Source organism: Schistocerca cancellata, chromosome 5, assembly GCF_023864275.1.
Source record: "Schistocerca cancellata isolate TAMUIC-IGC-003103 chromosome 5, iqSchCanc2.1, whole genome shotgun sequence".
NCBI classification, from domain to species: domain Eukaryota; kingdom Metazoa; phylum Arthropoda; class Insecta; order Orthoptera; family Acrididae; genus Schistocerca; species Schistocerca cancellata.
In genome coordinates this window covers 651,459,643-651,479,890 of record NC_064630.1, presented here as the reverse complement: position 1 = coordinate 651,479,890, position 20,248 = coordinate 651,459,643, and the positions used below count along the sequence as shown (strand labels likewise).

General features: G+C 40.8%; 1 protein-coding gene across 1 annotated transcript in view; it reads left to right on the top strand.

Moving 5' to 3' along the window:
- Window positions 1–20,248, top strand: part of LOC126188271 (soluble guanylate cyclase 89Db-like) — a 540,286-nt gene that overhangs the window by 465,010 nt on the left and 55,028 nt on the right. Inside the window, exon 7 of the mRNA XM_049929850.1 lies at window positions 3,308–3,415. Within this exon, the coding sequence (XP_049785807.1) occupies window positions 3,308–3,415 (108 nt within the window). The remainder of the gene's footprint in view (window positions 1–3,307; window positions 3,416–20,248) is intronic.

The following is a 20,248-nucleotide window of genomic DNA, read 5'->3' as shown; positions in this document are numbered from 1 at the left end:
ATTTAAAGCCTTCTGAGGTGACATTGTGCATGCGCTGCTCAGTGTGCGAGTTCATAACGGCTCCGTGCGCTGCGCCTCGCGCCCTCCACTGCGAAAGCCTGGCGTATCGGTGTCAGGTCGATTTCCATCTTTATGCAGATAACTACGTCGACTACGAAGTTTCTCTATAACAGGATTCCAAGCAGAGTTCAGCTGATAACCGCTATCTCGATTGAGGAGAGTCTCGTTGTCAGACAATCTTATTTCCACAGATTCATTGATAATCGAGCTCCAAAAGTTTGATGTATGGGCCAAAATTTTTGTGTCGTTGTAATTCATGGAATGGTCTGTGGAAATACAACGTTCGGCGATTGCGGACTTGGTGGGTTGGAGAAGGCGAGTATGCCGTTGGTGTTCCACAATGCGTTCCTGCACAGTTCGTGTTGTTTGCCTTATATATGATTTGCCGCATTCACACGGAATTTTGTAAACACCTGGTTTACGCAGGCCCAGGTCGTCTTTAACGGATCCCACCAGTGATGAAATTTTGGACGGAGGGCGAAAGATGACTCTCACTTGATACTTCATCTTTCGCCCTCCGTCCAAAATTTCATCACTGGTGGGATCCGTTAAAGACGACCTGGGCCTGCGTAAACCAGGTGTTTACAAAATTCCGTGTGAATGCGGCAAATCATATATAGGGCAAACAACACGAACTGTGCAGGAACGCATTGTGGAACACCAACGGCATACTCGCCTTCTCCAACCCACCAAGTCCGCAATCGCCGAACATTGTATTTCCACAGACCATTCCATGAATTACAACGACACAAAAATTTTGGCCCATACATCAAACTTTTGGAGCTCGATTATCAATGAATCTGTGGAAATAAGATTGTCTGACAACGAGACTCTCCTCAATCGAGATAGCGGTTATCAGCTGAACTCTGCTTGGAATCCTGTTATAGAGAAACTTCGTAGTCGACGTAGTTATCTGCATAAAGATGGAAATCGACCTGACACCGATACGCCAGGCTTTCGCAGTGGAGGGCGCGAGGCGCAGCGCACGGAGCCGTTATGAACTCGCACACTGAGCAGCGCATGCACAATGTCACCTCAGAAGGCTTTAAATAGCGGAGCTCAGCGCGTACTCGCCAGTACTACTACAGTGGCATTCACCTGAAGATGGCCAGAAGACTCTGCGCCGAAATATCGTGGCAGGAAGTTACTGATATCCGGCAGTTCTCCCGTGTTTTTATGGAACAGGACAGAAATTTCTGATCTAATGAGTATAGGGTAAGGGCAGCAGCATCAGTGAATAATGTAACAGATTTAGCATCGTTATGAGCAGAAATGTAGGTAACAGAGCGAAGACACCTTTAGCTTTCTTGGGTAGATCACAGCTTAGGTTGGAAGGGAGTAAATTAGCCTGCCAGTCCTGCTGATAACGTGGTCGACTGTTCGAGCTCTAAGCAAGTTTTATATTTACCTCATTTTCTTGTGTTCGCATACTCTACAATTCGGATGATGTTTCTGTTAGGGCAGTTCTTATTTATAGTAAAGAGGTTGAGAGCCGAAATGGTAAAATTTTTCGGTCACTGGTGCTGCTGCGGTTTTTCATGAGCTTGTTACTCATCGTTGTTTAATGGAACTTGTGGACTATTAAGTATGGTTAATGTACCATAACTGTTAACATTTTCGCATTGTTTTGCTTACCTGACATTTGACTGTGGATTGTAACAGGCTACAAAACAAACTACTGGAGCAGTTAGTGAAGTGCCAAAACAATATTAAAAATCATTTTTCGTCTTTCCGTAGACATACGTGAAAACTACATTTCTTTTATATATTTTATGGTATTTTAACGTCGTTCGATATTTCCAAGTCCTCGTGAAGATGAAGTGGAAAGTGGGTAAAAACAGGCCATGGGTCATATACTCAATTCGCCCATACATTGAGAGTTCAGAATATTTCAATACATGAGTTATTCGACTGAAAAAATAATTATCTAAAACGTATACAGATTGAGTCCACTTTGAGATAACTTTCTAAGAACCAGGAATATATGATTATTTCTTTTAAAAGTATACAGTATTTTAAAGCCTTCAGATTGCTTTAAACAAATAATATCCAAATATTTTCAACATTAACAGTGGTGTTTTGACGGGGGAGTGGAGCATTTCAAATCATTTTTAAGAGTAGAAAAGTTTCAACATTATTGCTATTGTTAAAATTGATATGATGAACGATTCTCAAGCTGAGCACAGATTTCGCCCAGCACGACGACATTAAATGCAGTATTCGGTTCGTCGTCTCCACAATGTTTCCTATGTAATAGTTGCAGTGTAAGTAAAATCCCTAAGTAGTTAGATGAGTCGATAACTTTTAAATTTGTATTATTTATCGTGTACCCTAAATTAGAGAATTTTTTAGTACTCAAGTGGAGGACCTCACTTTTCATTGTTTAGCGTTAGTTCACACTACACAGATATCTGGTACAAAACCTTTTGCATTCGTTTTGGTCTTCTGATGACATTACTAGTCGGTTAACGACAGCATCATACGCAAGTATTCTAAGAGGGCTGCTCAGATGGTCTCCAAAACCGCTTATATGAATTAAAAATAGCATGGGGCGCCTAAATAGCGCTTCTGTTTCACCCAATGACTTCCCATCTATTAGTATAACTGTGACCTTTGCGACAGGATATCACGAATCCATTAGCACTACTGAGGGCGGTTGTTTGCCTACCCGGCTAACAGGCACGCATGGCCACTTTAAAAGCGGAATGTGTATACCTGTGGTAGGAGGGAGTGCCATGCACAGCTTACTAGAGATCCTGAGTGTTGGGGGATGAATGTGGGGTTGTAGGTGCGTTTGGTGGTCACTTCTGTATTTTCCCTCGAATAACTCGAAAATCGTGGCCCCCAGCGAAAACGTATTCCAGTAAAAAATTGTAACTTAATTTTCTACAAGGTCCTGCTCATTTTTAGGAATAACAGTCGACGCGTAGCGAGCGAGAGAATATTAAAATCTCTCGCGTTTTTTCTGATGGCCAGGTATAACATTGCAGGTTGCATAAGACGACAGCGGTAGGAGCAGCTCAATCACCCTCGTTCTAAACTGTCGTCTTACTGAAGAAGAGCCGAGCAGTGTTAAGAACATCCTGTTCTAATCGTGCTTCCTTTTGCTGCTCTTTTTCGATATGTGCACCGCCATTATTTTTGTGAAGCAATGACACGGCAGTTCTGGCTACTACAAAATCTTCCATCAGAGCAATGCCATCCAGCCCCGGATTAACGCCGTCTGGAACACTAAACTCTGTTTCAGGATCAACAACCTGGACGACCTGATGAATATGGGTCTGTTCCTGAACGACCTGAACCTGCACGGCCTCAGCCGCGAGATGGTGCTCACTGGCTGGCAGCACTACTCCAAGTAAGTACAGTACACTACAGTACAGCACATAACATATCTAGTCCAACTCCGTCCAGGGACGCTGCATGCGTGTGCAGCTAGGAATATCCCTTTCACTGGGTGTATGGGAAAAATAATGAGACTGACTTTTTGTCTTCCAAAGTTTTTGTTTTTTTCAACAACAATATTGTCCCCTTCAAAGTAGTTCCCTTCGGCAGCTGTACACCGTCGGAGTTGTTCCCAGTCTTGGCGGCAGCGCTGAAAGGCTTCAACTGGTAGGGCCTTAAAAAGTCGGTCACATTATCTGAACGTTCTCCGGAGTCTCAAAATGAAGTCCTTTTAAGACATTTTCAATTTCAGGGAAAGAAAAAACTTACATGAAACCAGATCAGGTGAATGAGGGCTGTGGAACAACAGGAATCCCTTTTGAGGTAAAAAATTCAGTGATGTTAATTAAATCAGGTGATGCTGAGGGAATTAGATTAGGAAATGAGACACTTGAAGTAGTAAAGGAGTTTTGCTATTTGGGGAGCAAAATAACTGATGGTGGTCGAAGTAGAGACGATATAAAATGTAGACTGGCAATGGCAAGGAAAGCGTTTCTGAAGAAGAGAAATTTGTTAACATCGAGTATAGATTTAAGTGTCAGGAAGTCGTTTCTGAAAGTATTTTTAAGGAGTGTAGCCATGTATGGAAGTGAAACGTGGGCGATAAATACTTTGGACAAGAAGAGAATAGAAGCTTTCGAAATGTGGTGCTACAGAAGAATGCTGAAGATTAGAAGGGTAGATCACATAACTAAAGAGGAGGTATTGAATAGAATTGGGAAGGAGTTTGTGCACAACTTGACTAGAAGAAGGGATCGGTTGGTAGGATATGTTCTGAGGCATCAAGGGATCACCAATTTAGTATTGGAGGGCAGCGTGGAGGGGAAAAATCGAAGAGGGAGACCAATAGATGAATACACTAAGCAGATTCAGAAGGATGTAGGCTGCAGTAGGTACTGGGAGTTGAAGAACATTGCACAGGACAGAGTAGCATGGAGAGCTGCATCAAACCAGTCTCAGAACTGAAGACCACAACAACAACAAGTGGCCTTGTGACATGGGGCATTGTTACGAAGCATCCACTCGTCTGTAATGTCAGGGCTCACTCGATTCATCATTTTCCTGAGTCTTGCACATACGTTTTTTGTAAAACACTTCGTTGATAGTTTGTCCTGGAGGAACAACTTCTTTAAGCGCAATATCCCTACTGTCAAAAAACAAATGAGCATTGTTTAGGTCTTTGATTTTCTCAGTCGAGCTTTTTTCGCTCGAGGAGATGTCTCAGTGTGCCACTCCTCACTTTGCCGCTTTATCTGAGGATCGTAGTCAAAAATCCAGGATTCATCACCTATGATCACATGTCTGAACCATTTGTGGTATTGGCAATCTTCTCCAGCAGATCAACGCACACGCTTCTTCGACTGTCCTTTTGAGCAGTTGTCATGTTTTTCGGCACCATTTTGGCACAAGCCATTCACATGCGCAAAACCTCGCTCAGATTTGATGTACGGTGAAAGTATTTAACAGATCACCCATCAGCCTTATTGTTAGAAGTCGATCTGATCTCATAAGAGTTGAAGGTCTCCCTGAGTGAGCTTCATCTTCAAGCCTTCAAAAATAATTTGTGCCAGCGAAAAACTTGTGCTCATGATAAGCAATGCTCCCCATAGTCGTGTTTCAACTTTGCAGAGGTCAACGTCGTGCATCTCCCAAGTGTAACACAAAACTTGATGGTATAACATTGCTCTAAATTCCAATTTTCCATTTTCGTAACACCTAACAAAAACACTACTTCACTGACGGCGCTGTAAAAAATCACGCGATGGCTGTACGGAGTTGAAACGTGGACTGAGCATCTGCAAAGGTTGAACACACCGGTCTACACAAGTAGAACAACACAGCGTTGTCAGACCGCTCTTATTACTTTTCTCACATATCTCTTAGATGGGAACTGGCGTTTAATGTATCCACGGAGAACTCCAGTGTTTCATCAACATCAGTACATTTCAGTGCATATGTATTGTGTAGCCATATCCAATTACGCTGCACTAATCTCACATGCACTGCGTTTTCCATTCAGACTGCTTTGCAGGCAACATTAAATTATTTGCAAAATTCTTTGAAAGCTGTTCTACGCCACCGCTAAGAAGAGCTTCCGATTACAATGCTACTTGAAGGATGTTAAGTAACTAAGGTAAATCTTCTTCATCTTATTTGAGGTAGGCTCTGTACGATTATCTTTAGCAGCGTTTCACAGTCTTTATGATAAGTGAAATTCTTTCCAGTATCCATTTTTATGGAGGAGCCTCTGTTATTTTTCTGTAGTGTTTCTATGTAATATTCTGTATTATTTTCTCTGTCAAACTTCTACGCTCATAACTAAGTCAATAACAAATAAAAAAGAGAAGAAAAGTTTTTCGTGCAAAACACAGTATTTATTACACTTTAAGTTCATAGAAAACATCCATACGACGTCTAAGGTTCGTTCATAGTACGTTAGCATTCACATGATTCCACAAATCCATTCAAGTTAGCCATTACTTTTCTGATTCAGTCTGGTTGCCGTAAGATATGGCGGTATATGTTGTCATATTGCATACAAAACTAACTCGAATCAACAATTATTAATTTTCACGACTTCCATAAAATATTATGTCTTGTCCCATTTCATACAAAACTAATGTGAATCACTAATTATTATTGTTCGTAACTATCGTAAAGTATTATATGTTGTCTCATTTAATATAAAACTGACGTGAATCAACAGTTATTACTGTTCACAACTATTGTAAAATATCACATGTTATCACATTACATACAAAACTAACGTAAATCAATGATTATTAATATTCACCACTATTGTAAAATAATGTTGTCTCATTTACACAAAACTAACATGAGTCAACAATAAATTTTTAATCTTCGCGACCACCATAAAATATTAGACATAGTTTCATATTATTAAAAAATTAACGTTAGTCAACAATTATTAATGTTTGCGACTACTGTAAAATATTATATGGTGCCTCTTTTCATATAAAACTAATAAGAATCAACAATTATTAACGTCAACTACTACTGTAAAATATTATATGTTGTTTCACTTCATACAAAATAATGTTAACGACTACTGTAAAAATTATATGTTGTCTCATTTCACACAAAACTAACGTGAATCAACAATTATTGATGTCTGTTGAAATGATCAGCAACCAGTTAACAAAATAAATTTTGTTCCTTTACCGTTTTCAGGCACTGAGTGCCCTTCGGAAAGTCATAATTACCGCATTATTTGCCAGCCTCAAAAATAAGTGGATGTATGCAGCAGATGTGGATCATAGTGCCTGTACGAAAATGGTATAAGGAAACAAAACAAGTGTAGACAAGACGCCAGAACTGGAAGTAATCAGCTAATAAAATACAGTTGCTGAAGATGGATAAAGTACTAAATTACTTATATCCGCGGCTACTGTAGAATATTATACGCATACAAAACTAGCGTGAATCAGCAATTATTAATGTCCGTGCCTACTTTCCGCTCTCCGATGTGTGACTGTGCACAATGCACTTGCCTGCGACTCATCCTGCAAACTCCATCAGGCAAACAGCCGTGTGCTAGATCGGCAGACGCAAGATCGCTCCGATACTCGGAAGATGGGGCATCCCCGTGCGACATGTGGGTTCTGCTCCGACGAAGATGAGTAAAGGCAAGATTCGACGTGTAGGAAGTGTATGAATAACTGTAGCCTTACGATTATTTCAATCAATATTTATTTACCTCAGACAAATAATTTCAAAATTAACCCAAAAGTACTTAAAGTAACTCAGTTTTATTTTACATAATCAAACAGTACTTTCGAACTCTAAAATTTAATGAGATGAGTAGCAAAGTTTCTGATTTCCTCAGACATGCCCGAGTGAGACTCTGATCCGTCTCAGTTATTACAAATCGAATCCCCTTTATCGTCTTTGTCGGACTCACTAGAACACTACTTCTTTACAGGTCTAATGATGTCACCGTCACTGGAATCGTCCTTGAAACCATAAAACATTCATCCACACAGTCAGCATGAGCTTCATTCTCACTAGGAATACCTGAATGACATTCATCAAATACCTTCGAAAGTATTTCAGATTCGTTCGTTCCCTTCCGCTTTATGAAGAGGACCATCTCTAAAAGCAGGAGGAACTTAAAGACGAAAGTACTAACTGCTTGAAATTTCAAAATACACTCTAAATGCAAAATAAGCAAAATTACATGAAGGTAATCAAGCTTGACGTATAGCCTACATGTGTATATACCTAAACGGACGAAATAGTTAAAACATATCACAGCAAATGGCATGTACAAGCAGCGTGTAGAAAACACGAGTTATCTCGAGATCCATCCCTTAACAGACGACGCGCGGAATACGAGTAAACTCGAAATACGCTCGCAACGTGTTAATAGGTTTTATTGATGGAGTTCAGCATTAAATGTGTTGTGGTATTTATTTTTTGCTGACACAAGCTGAGAATCCTTGAATCCTTATTCACACACACACACACACACACACACACACACACACACACACACACACACACATATATATATATATATATGCGGTAGAAGTATCAACAGGGCCTTTTGCGACAGTTGAGTATATTCGCTTTTTTAACTGCACCATAATTCCACTAGCTGCATTAATTTAAATTTTTATTCCAACGATGAATCGGATCTCAATATAATAAAAGTTTCTTATTCTTCTGGTGACATGGTCGAAGGTCGTACGTTGACAATAAACGGGTTTTTTAATCGATTGTTTGATATTTAATGTGCTGGTTATTTGGAAAATGCTGACTCAAAACTTCATTCAGATCTTTCAGATGCTGAGTATATTCTTCAATAAATATGTCTGCATTTTCATCCTCTTTTACCCCTACAATTCTCATTGCTGTTGAGAAGCAATCAAGTTCAATGAAGCGTACACAAATTGTCTAAAATCTATCTTATTTTTGAAGGAAAGAAATTTTTAATCGGTAGTAAAAACTCGTACATTTTCTTGTTTATCTTGAACGATTGAACTAAATTCAATGAACGTAATTTAATAGGCAATTTGAAGCAGTCAATTTCTAAGTAATCGACTAGTTCAAAACCGTCACTTAAAAAGGAAATGTTTTTTGATGACCTCTTCAGAGCTTTCTTATAACTGGGGTATTTTTGCAGCAGTTAGCGTGGTACAGTTTTGCATGAAAGAAATCCGTCAGAATGCGTATTCGTACTGACGTCAAACTATTACAGTCAATACTGAGAGTTTATTTACATCGTGCGTCATCCACTTGTAATGGAAAGTTGCATGATGGAGAGGAAAACCAAGCTCCTTTTTTTAATTTTGGGTGCTAAATATCTGATGTACTGAGCTAATGTGTCATTCTAAAGTGGAATCTTGGCTATTTCTTTCGCTGATTTTCTGCCTAACATACTTCCGAATATCTCCGCAGTGGAAGATATAATAAGATTTTTCACAACTAAGAAGACTTCACCGTTTTGAGCTCTCTGTTAACTGACGAAGTAAGAGATCTCAGTTGCTTTTTCTTTCACCGTTCTAGCGGTTTGACCCATGAATGTTTTTAATCTGTAGAGTTCGTTATGCTATTGACCGAAGAATTCAACCTTTTTTTTTTCATTCAGTTCCTCGTGAAAGATACCAAATGCCTAGCGTTTTAGCTGGAGCCAAAGAACTATTTAAAACTTAGCTGCGTATAATACACTGAGTATTATCTTTATTGTTCATGAATTCGAAAGAGATATGTAACATTTTTCTAAATTCCTAGTACTTTTTAAGAACTGCTTTGTGTTAAGTACCTGTATGAGCACTAAGGGGCGTAGGTTCCTTTGAAGGGATTTTATTGGCATTACTCTCAGTACTACCACAGGTATCTTAAGCAAAATGGCTGGTTTTTGAATCCGAAGAAGTAGTCTCCTGTAGAATGCTTTTTAGTGTCTTTTTTATGCCACCTCTCCATCCTGTAAAAAAGTACTTAAAGCGATTGTTAAAAGTGGAATGAAAGTCTCTAACTATAAAACATATTAAAACAAAAGTAATAGCATATAATCTTCCTGGACAATAGCCTTGCTCTTCTTTTGGAGTGTAAAGTGTACAGAAGTGTGTCAAGCTAGAACTAAACTCAAATTTCTCGTTATAGAAAACTGCGTAATAAGGTCTGCTGTGGATGCTGGTGCACCTGAAAAGAACGGTGGTGGGAGTTTGAAAAGCCTGCTACGATCGCGCCACGTGCAGTTGCTCTCTCATTGTGGAGATTCCTGTCTGTTAGGCTGTCACCTGGGGGCTAATAAAGTAAGGCTTATTCGGTGTCGGTGTCGCATTCACACTGACTGTCGAAATTAGTAGACGAGAGCGAGGTTTCGCTGTTATTCTATGTTTTCTTATTTCGTTGTAACGTTAACTTTTATTGTATGTGAAAGTAATGTGTAATATTTCTACTGAAACTGGTATTTTCATGTAGTTGGGTTTTGATAAGTGTATAAAACTTATTTTGATATGGAAATACTTAAACTCAATGCAGGGCAACAGAATTGTGTTAAAATTGCGAAATCCAGGCTAGCTAGTACATCAAACAATTCGCCCGCGAGAGAGAAATACGTTTTTTTTTTCCAAAGTTTACGTTTGATGTTTGGCTGAAAAACAAATGACTAAGATTAAAATGTTGGCCCTGAATACAGCTAATCTCCATCTTTAGCCTTGCAAACAACCACTGTACCAGAACTGTTATTGTAATTATAGAACAAATGGACGTAAAAATTAACGCATCTAACTTTACGATAATACTTGAAAACTCACAAGGTAGCACCTTTCTGAAAACTTTTTCTGATATTAAAGCTTGAAACTGTTATGATATTTTCACAAATACATTTCGATAATCACCGTGCCTAATGGTGGACACGGATTTTGCTGATAATTAAATCTGTTGGTCCACCTGTGCGCACGGAACGCTCGTCTGCTCTGCAATCTGTTACTACTAAGAAAATGGATCTCACTGTCGAAAACCAAATTTCATTTGCCGTACTTGCGATATCCAATGCAACACTTTGTCTTGCCAATTTTCACAAAAATGTTTCTGCAGCACATAGCTCGCAATGTACAATGCGAGTATACAAAACACATTCCTGAAAGTAGAGAATGAAAAACAAGGAAATAAACGACTGATGAATGAGAACAAAGGCTCCAGGTTAAACTATGCTCCATTAAACCATAACAATACACCGTTTCATGAAGTTCTCACAACTAAACAAGCTATCAAAATTTCTTGATAATTTTCCTGTGTACAGCTACTTTCCTTGACAATTGTTTCAGTTATAAGACAAAAGTATACATTGCATTATAAAATTTCTACAACAATCTTCGGTCACATGGAGTGTTCTAACAATAGGAAACTACAAAATTACAAATATATTTAAAAAACCTATACTACTTTAGAAAACTTCCCTTCTTAAATTATTTTCTTGAATATTGTGAAAAAAGGCACGTAAGGTTTGTGGAACTCTTGCGCAATTTCCACGAAACCTCGGGATTCAGCGGATCACAGTTTAAGAAACGCTGATTAGGGAATGTGCCCGCTATATTTACACGAAGCTACGGAAAGTCCACCAGGACGCAGGACGGATACGGAGCGACTAAGACGACATTTGGTACGACAAGGCAGTGATGAAATCAAGAATGCTACCAAAACATTATCGGTATTTTTTAGGAGAGACGTGGGACTATTCTGCCTGCATCAGCCAGGCAGCAGGTCATGAAGGGGCAGAGCTGGTGGCCTGCAATGAGCCATATGCTTCTAAAGAATACATGCCCTACAGCAAGCAACCTTCGGCGACCGACGGGCCTGATTCACACACTTACCGTAGCTTACGTCACGTGAGACGGTAGCAACGCTTTTAGTGCATCAAGTCAAAACTGTAGCGTCTGTGACGTTAAATATTTATGGGACAATGCACCAATATGAAACGCACCCGTTTTCCGACAAGCCACGTCAGCAAATTATGCCTAAAACACTTGTTTTTGAGAGTACATTCGTTTCTGTTTACCCAGTCTTCAGATGTTTACATTTATTTATGCGTCGTGGATTTTTTTCTTTTTTTTTCCTTACGACGTGTAACAAATGCTTTCTTAACAGCTTCCGTCGCAAAATTCTGCACCGCCTCGCTCTGTCTCCCACGAATTGCTTCCTCGAGCCGGATTGCAACCAACCCTGCTCTACGGGATTCTACAGTATCCAGACATGTCAGTCCTGCATGTTACAGTACCTAGAAGTCACGCCAGTCAAATATCTGTGCGGCCGTCTCGAGCAGGAAAACTATCAGATCGGGTTACCAGCGTGTCTGTAAAGCAACAGATCCAAGGAGAAAATCATTTCTCTTTGGAGCCGGGCACGGCCCTCGCAGCGTATGGCTAGTTGTAATCGAAGCACGGCACCACCTAGTCGTGGCGAGCTTACGTTTCATCTCAAGTTAGACAGTTCGTGCCCAGCAGATTTCCCCACTCGCCCCTCGACGCATACTGTCGAGCATGCATCGTCCTAGGTGTACCGCCGGTGCCAAGCAAGTCATTGAATTTAGTGTTTTTAGTTAGTTAGTTAGTTAGTTAGAACTAGTTTATACTGAGCCACTTCGTCAAAACGCGTTTTGCCTATTTAAAACTAGTTTAACTGAGCTTCGCTTTTGACCTGCAGTAAATTCTAATTGTAACTATGGCTATCAATATCAACTAGTTTCAACTAGTAAGAACTAGTTTCCACTAAATTTATTTAGGGGCAAACATTAAAATTAAGAGCAACTAAGTGTTGATTGAAATAGAAAACAGCATTTTTGTATCGTGCAATGCAATATTTATTGCGAATATTGATCATACATCTAAGTCATTAATATTAACTACAGCAATACAAAAATAACCATACACTGAAGAAACATTTTAAGGAACGTTACAGAGCCATTTTAACAGTATCAGCTACGAAAGTGGAAGCAAAATAATCAGACAGTAAAAGTATATTAATTACTTATACATTTGACAAAAGTTGCTACAGTTTTAATAAAAGAGAAACGTACCAAAAAATTTAACAATTAAATTTTGATTATTTGTTATTGCAAGGCGAACTGTCGTGACATTTTGAGTTACAAAGGATTCTTTTTTTCCTACAAAAGCACCTTTTTGAAATACATGCCTTCTTACACATACAGCGAACACATGGTCTCTGGCACGTCTTCCAGCAGCAGGAATTTCTCTTTGCACACGTCGAATTATCTGGAAGAGAAATTTTAATTGGCTTGTTTGAAAGGCGATTAGGTACTTAATACATATTATAAAATATGTTGTAATGTAAGTATTAAAACTTAAAATATTAATTAATTACTTGAATAGTTAGCTACATTTTCAGAGCATTAAATCAATCAAGTAATGAATATGTCTGACATTTGTCCTTAATTATAGAAATCAATTCATAAATACATACCTGCAATACAATTTGTCGAGTATCCCATATTTCGTTCCAATCTTGTGCAATCCCTGTTCATCTTCCTAAAGAACAACTCCAATAATATTGAGGAGATCTGCTTTTGCTCTGTCGATACCAGGAATCGGTATAATTATATTGCCACTGACTTCTACAGTGGCGTGTATTAAATCTGAAGCCATCTTCATTCTTTTTCTAGTTGAAACTAGTTGATACTGACAGCCTTAGTTACAATTAGAATTTACTGAAGGTCAAAAGTGAAAGTCAGTTAAAACTAAACGCAAAACGCGTTTTGACGAAGTGGCTCAGTAAAAACTAGTTTTAACTAGTAAGAACGCGTTCTAATTAAAAAAGGGTTTTGACTGTAACATATAAACATAAAAACACATTCACATACACTATGTTTTAAATTTTTTTGTCTACTATAGTACTGAATTAAAAGTAGTTTCCATACCCCAGCAGGTTTTCCTTCATTGTATGGCGAATGCCGAAACTACGAATCCCCTCCAGAATGTTCCCTGCTGGGACTCCCTCTGCCCATTACCGACGCGCCTGTTATTTAGCGGCCGGCCGCTGTGGTCGAGCGGTTCTAGGCGCTTCAGTCCGTAACCACGCGGCTGCTACGGTCTCAGGTTCGAATCCTGCCTCGGGCATGGGTGTGTGTGGTGTCTAGGTTAGTTAGGTTTAAGTAGTTCTAAGTTCTAGGGGACTGATGACCTCAGATGTAAGTCCCATACTGCTTAGAGCCATTTGTTATATAGCAGAAAAGCAGGTGACTCTACCATGGGTCGGAACTCTAACATTCCGCTCTACCTTTAATATAGAATTAAAAGTAAAAACAGAATGCTGTCTAGCGTCGGCTACGACATGACACGATGGCTATGGTCGCACCGTATCGATAACCGTATTGGAACCACTGTTTCGCTCCGGATGGTGCACGAGGCATTCTGTTTGTGTTATGGTTCAAATGGCTCTGAGCACTATGGGACTTAACTTCTGAGGTCTTCAGTCCCCTAGAACTTAGAACTACTTAAACCTAACTAACCTAAGGATATCACACATATCCATGCCCGAGGCAGGATTCGAACCTGCGACCGTAGCGGTCGCGCGGTTCCAGACTGAAGCGCCTAGAGCCGCTCGGCCACTCCGGCCGGCTGTTTGTGTTATGTTCCTACTCTTAAGAGGTACACTAACCGCGCTGATTCTATCCTTATCCACTGGGCTACGATCAAATGGAAAATACCTGTCGTATTCACCAAATGCTATTGGCGTCAAACATAAATGTGGCTGGAAGAAAACCCCCCTATCGCCCAGAGTAGTTGCGGTTGTTTAGGTAGCTTGCTTGCACGCAGCAAATATATAACTTCATCACAGGGTTGCGTAACACACCATCATATTAGAATAATTTATTAAACGAAATTATACATTGCGTATGTTGTGTGAGAAGAGGATGCGTGGCAATGTAGTTAAATGTGTTGTGAATTGGCAGGAGCCAATTCACGGAGTTTGGAGGAAGACGGAAGGCACGCGTTTAAGCTCACGCAGGCTGGAGTGAGGTCTGGAAAATGACAAGGAATTATAGTATCCAAAAATAGTACATAGCTTCTGGAATACTTAACTTTAATCCATAATTGGAGAACATCGCTCTTGATGATACATAATTACAATCTCAATATAAACTGGTAATGGCGCCTTGCTAGGTCGTAGCAAATGACGTAGCTCAAGGCTATGCTAACTATCGTCTCGGCAAATGAGAGAGTATTTGTCAGTGAACCCTTCCTAGCAAAGTCGGCTGTACAACTGGGCGAGTGCTAGGACGTCTCTCTAGACCTGCCGTGTGGCGGCGCTCGGTCTGCAATCACTGACAGTGGCGACACGCGGGTCCGACGTATACTAGCGGACCACGGCCGATTTAAAGGCTACCACCTAGCAAGTGTGGTGTCTGGCGGCGACACCACAAAATGATCATTGGTACTGATGATTCTGTTCCTAGTCCTGAAGTTATTAAATTTATTAAACGAAATTATACATGTTGTGTGAGAAGAGGTTGAGTGGCAATGTAGTTAAATGATCATTGGCACTGATGATTCTATGAACACTTGTCTAGTCTTGAATCCATTGAAGGATGACTAATGTAACTAATAGGCTCTCCTAATGGGCTCTCCTATTTGTGTTACATTAAGGCGTAACTATAACGATAGTTCGTGTTGTGTGCGCCTTTTATGGCGTCTGACCACAACTACGTGCCCCGTCTGGAGGCTGCCTCCTCGTGTGGCGCCCTCTATGTGTACGACTGCGTCTCATATCTTCTGCAGAACAAAGCGATAGTCTTTCACTGTCTCGGTATAATACCGTTTCCACATGACCATCCACTTTCCAAAACATATAGTTCTTACATTGACTACGATACGTACTAACAAGGAGGGGCCACAACATCCGTACCACGGATTTACTTCAAACATTGTACACTTTTAACAGTCCATTAGGACAACGTAATGAGATAGTAGTAAGACGATTTCAAGAAAATCACAAGAGAAGGTCCTCGCGTCAACGATGTACCGATGTGTTGCGGCCCTGAGCACGAGATGGAGGCGCTTATGTGTTTAGCGTTCGAGCTCCGTGGTCGCTGGAACGACTCCCGCTCATTATTTTAATTTATATTGTTTTAAGCTATAGTCGTGTTATTTCCTGCATATTACCTTTGAAAGTGTATGATGGAAAGACACATGTATTTGTATGAACTTTTATTGAATTGCCAATGTAATTTCGCTGTTTAGTAATTTTTATTATTACAACAAATATTATGCGACTTCTATTTCTATAGGCCACTTAAAAATTTTATCAAGCGCCTTCAAATTTCACATTTGATTGACAACGTACGAGAATTGCTTCTCGTGAAGATGCTATTAAAATACATTTAATAATATATCGCCAGTTTTCGACACCAATATTTGCGAAAGTGCTGCGTTAGGCGTGGTTTGATACGAATTATCGGCAGAAAGAGAAATTTTTCAAAATGTCAACGAGCTTTTGTTTTCTTTAGAAACTCTGAAGTTTCCTTGTGCATGCGGGAAAACTGCATTAATTCAATGTAGTAGATGGCGTTTTCATTTATGTTTACCGTGTCTGTATGGAAAATGCACGTTACCCTCATATTCTGGCATATTGTGACACATTGTATTATTGAATAAAGTGATTTAAACCTTGATTTTTCGTTATTTGACTTGGGCTTTCCAAGCCTGTCCCTCGTCCTTGAAACCTGTGTCTGCAGATCGATCCATCCGAATGCAAAGCACTTCTCGATACCTTACCCTATTCCAGGTGTAAAGGATTTCGCAAATCACGACAGGGATACATTTTCACGAAAACTTTATACGTTTGGTCGTTTACTTGTTGATAGTCAAATATAATACTTGTCGTGATAATAAAAATTAGCAGACAACCAAATAACAATGGAAATTCAATAAAAATTCATGCAACTACACGCGTCTTTTCACCATATTACTTTTCAATTGTAATATGTATGAAGTAACGTGACCGGCGTTGAAAAACAGAGAAAAAAGAGCGCGACTCGATCCAACGACTCGCCGATTACGGAGTCTTTTTTTAAGGAGGCTTTTTTACGGAACCTTTCTTTTACACTGAGCTTTTTTCCCCTTTTTTTGTAAGGAAGTAGAGCGGTCAGCTTTAGGGTGGTGGAAACAGGGTGGGCAGGGGTCGAAACCTGAGGCTGGACACGATGCCTCCCCCTTCCCGTCCCCGACTCACCCCCTCCGGAAATTTTTTCTTTATTTTTTATTTTATTCGAAGAGTTTTTAACTTGGCTTATGACAGTCATTACCATTGTACATCAAAACCGCTAATAAAATATTTGTCTTTAATGCACCTCTATAATAATCAACTAAACATTATGAAACTTCCTGGCCTGTAAAGTTTGGAAGGTAGGAGACGAGATACTGGCAGAAGTAAAGCTGTGAGGACCGGGCGTGAGTCGTGCTTCGGTAGCTCAGATGGTAGAGCACTTGCCCGCGAAAGGCAAAGGTCCCGAGTTCGAGTCTCGGTCGGGCACACAGTTTTAATCCGCCAGGAAGTTTCATATCAGCGCACACTCCGCTGCAGAGTGAAAATCTCATTCTGGAACTAAACATTAGAGAGGCTATAAGTAAGAAGAAAGAAAACCGAAGTTAAATAATCATTTCACTAAGATGTAGTACCACAACAGTAGTTTATTTAGAACTTTACCAAAAAAAGGGAAACGTTCCTCAAGGAAAAAGCAAAACATTTGTGCGACCACACTGTAATGAAAAGAATAAACGAGTAGTAAGTTACCGCCGCACGGCTGCCTCGTGGACGGGCACTACTTCTCGGCGAATATATTCGCAGTTCCGTGTTCCACGTCTGGGTCCGTAACGAGAGCAGCATCTGGCCATGTTCACCTGCCTGGTACGCTCCAGCTGCGGGGGGATCCGTAAAACCACTACCCAAATAACTGGCAAAAAGCTAAAGATATCGTGAAATTTTCTTCAGTCATGTCATTCCTGTAAGAACGCCCGATAGTCGAGAGCATACTTAAAACTTGAACGCTAACCATATGAGCGCTGCGATCTCGTGCTCAGAGTTACAAGGTACCGGTACATTAATGACAGTCAAAACTTTTCTTTCAGTTTTCTCGAAATCGCGTAAATAGAGTGCCCTCCACTTGCAGAGTATGTTGTCCTAATGGAATCCTAAAAGTGTACATAGCTTAAATTAAATCCGTGATCAGAATGTCTTGGTCTCTCCTTGTAAGATTATTAGCCCGGGGGCCACTGGGATTCTTCTGAGAATATCCCTCTAGACCAACGTCATTGGTCTGAATCATATTTCTGCGTTCCATATATGGTCGCTACTTTCAGTAATGTAGCATCGCCATGTTCGGGACATTTGAGCAGATAATCAGCTTTTACCCACTACGTTTGAGAAGGAGCAGTTTAATGTGGAACATACATTTCGCTTTTCAATATCCAGAAACTTATGTGCTGGAAGCAAGAGCTCGTAATTCAGTATATGTGATGGCACTGTAGCAAGCTTCCGTTCTTCCTTCTAGTTTTCTTGGAATACTTGCAGGATATCAGAGCTAATGAAGAATTGATACAGTTCACTGTAGTACTTCTTTTTTGTAGGAGGTTGAAATACAGCTTCAGCAGCTGCTTATGGCCTTACTGTCTTCGTGGAGAGTAAAACTGCTCCTTTCGAGACTGACGTCATTCCAGAGACATCATTGAAAGTGTGGCAGTGGGACTTTATGTCCCATACCACCCTCTGACGGTGGACGTTCAGGTCTCAGGCAAATATTAAGTAACTACGAACTGCATGACGTATCAACAGTGGTGGTTAACGATGGTCGATACCCATCGAGTGATCAACACACACGTTTCATTAGTTGCCGTAACAGTACTATCGTTAGCCATGGTCAGAATCGGAGTCCTCATGGATGGTGAGAGGAACAGGGTGTCGGTGCTAGTGCCAGGGAGGCATTGTGCCAATGTTTTATAAGCCAGCGACCGTGTCACGCAGGGCTTCTACTTTGACACAGAGGCACCTTGCCTTCTGTCGCCTGGACGTCTTGAGAGTTGCCATGTCTGTTTCCTCCTGGAGGGTAACTATCCTCATGAGGGGAGGGGCATGCAGGCTCCACCGAAGCACCTTATTCTGCAGGCGCTGGAGAATCTGCATCCGGGAGGCAGTAATCATGGTCCACACAATGGAGTCATCGGTGAGGGAAGGGTGGACAACCATCCAGTACAGCCAGAGCTTGGTGTCGAGGTTCAATTCCCTGCCTGTGAACATTGGGTACAACGCTTTTATCAGCTTGAGTCCTTTTTGGTTTACATATTCTGCATGGCGATGGAAGAGCAGTTTTTTGTCCATCTGGACACCTAGGTATTTGATATCAGGAGACCATGGAACAATATTTGATATCAGGAGACCATGGAACCTGGATGCTCGTAATACTGATGTTGTGGCGGGAGATGGGGCGCTGTTTAGTGAAATAGACTGTCGTAGTTTTGGTGGCATTGAGGGCAATCCTGTTGGAGCGACACCAGGTCAATAACGCATCCACCTGACTCTGGAGGCGAGCAATGAGCTGGTCTGTGTTACGGCCGGTGGTGTAGAGCGCCGTATCATCGACGTATTGCGCCAGGTGGCAGTGTGGGAGGACTAGCATATCTTTTACATAAACGTTAAAAAGGATGGGAGACAACACAGATCCTTGAGGAGTACCCAGTACTCCATTGACATGTGACGTAGGCTGGAGCGTTGACCTTGCTGAGTAACCAAGAAGGAAATTATCCGCGATCTTCACACAGATGTCGGGGATAGTCGTCTGTGTCAACATTTTGTACACAAGATTGTCCTGCCAGATCTTGTCATGCGCGTTCTGCGGATCCAGGAAGACCGCTGGCGTCGGTATCGTGGTGTTCCTTGCTGACATGTTCCGTGACCCTAAGGACTTGGGTTTCAGCCGTCGGGTGAGAGGCGAATCCAGGCAGTCCCGGGGGATTGTCCCAGCCGCGATGGGTGGGAGACCATCTGCTTGCGTGGGGGGCCGGTGGGGGTGGTGGGGGTGTTGCTGGTGGGGGAGCATCAGCTTGCGTGGGGGGCCGGTGTGAAGTAGTGGCTTCTGTGAAACCAGCATTTTTTTTACGTATAAACGTAGTTAGACTAAGTATACAATACATGTTGAGTCTAGAAGGTATGAAAATAGAAAATTAGCCCACGGTAGATGAAGAAGCAATTTAACACGCGCAATCAGGTCGGTAATAAAAGAGAACTGAGGCGATGTATACTTCATACCATATGTGTATATCTTCATGAAAAATCAAAAAGATCCACAAACATTGTTTTGCTCAACATGGACAAGTGAAATAAGCAGTGCGTACAGGAAGATTCACCGACAGTCATATTTCCCACTCGCCATTCGCAAATAGAACAGGGAAGGCAGGCGAAGATGGAAATACCCTCCACCGCACACTGCAAGGTAGCTTTCAGAGTACAGATGCAGAAACGTAGAACTGTTGAAGCGTCTAAACAAATATTTATTTATAATATGAATATTGTCAGACATAAGTGATAAAAAAATAAAAAAACTGGCAGACATTGTTTAATTTCTTTCCATATGGGAACATTTTTTGGGGTAAGATTTATTTTATCGTGAATTCGGGAACGTGCTGCAGAGGTCTTTTAGAGGCTCTGGGAGTTAACTACTGCTTCTCAGTGTATTTATTCCACAATGGTGTGGGTTCCTGTTGTCATGTCC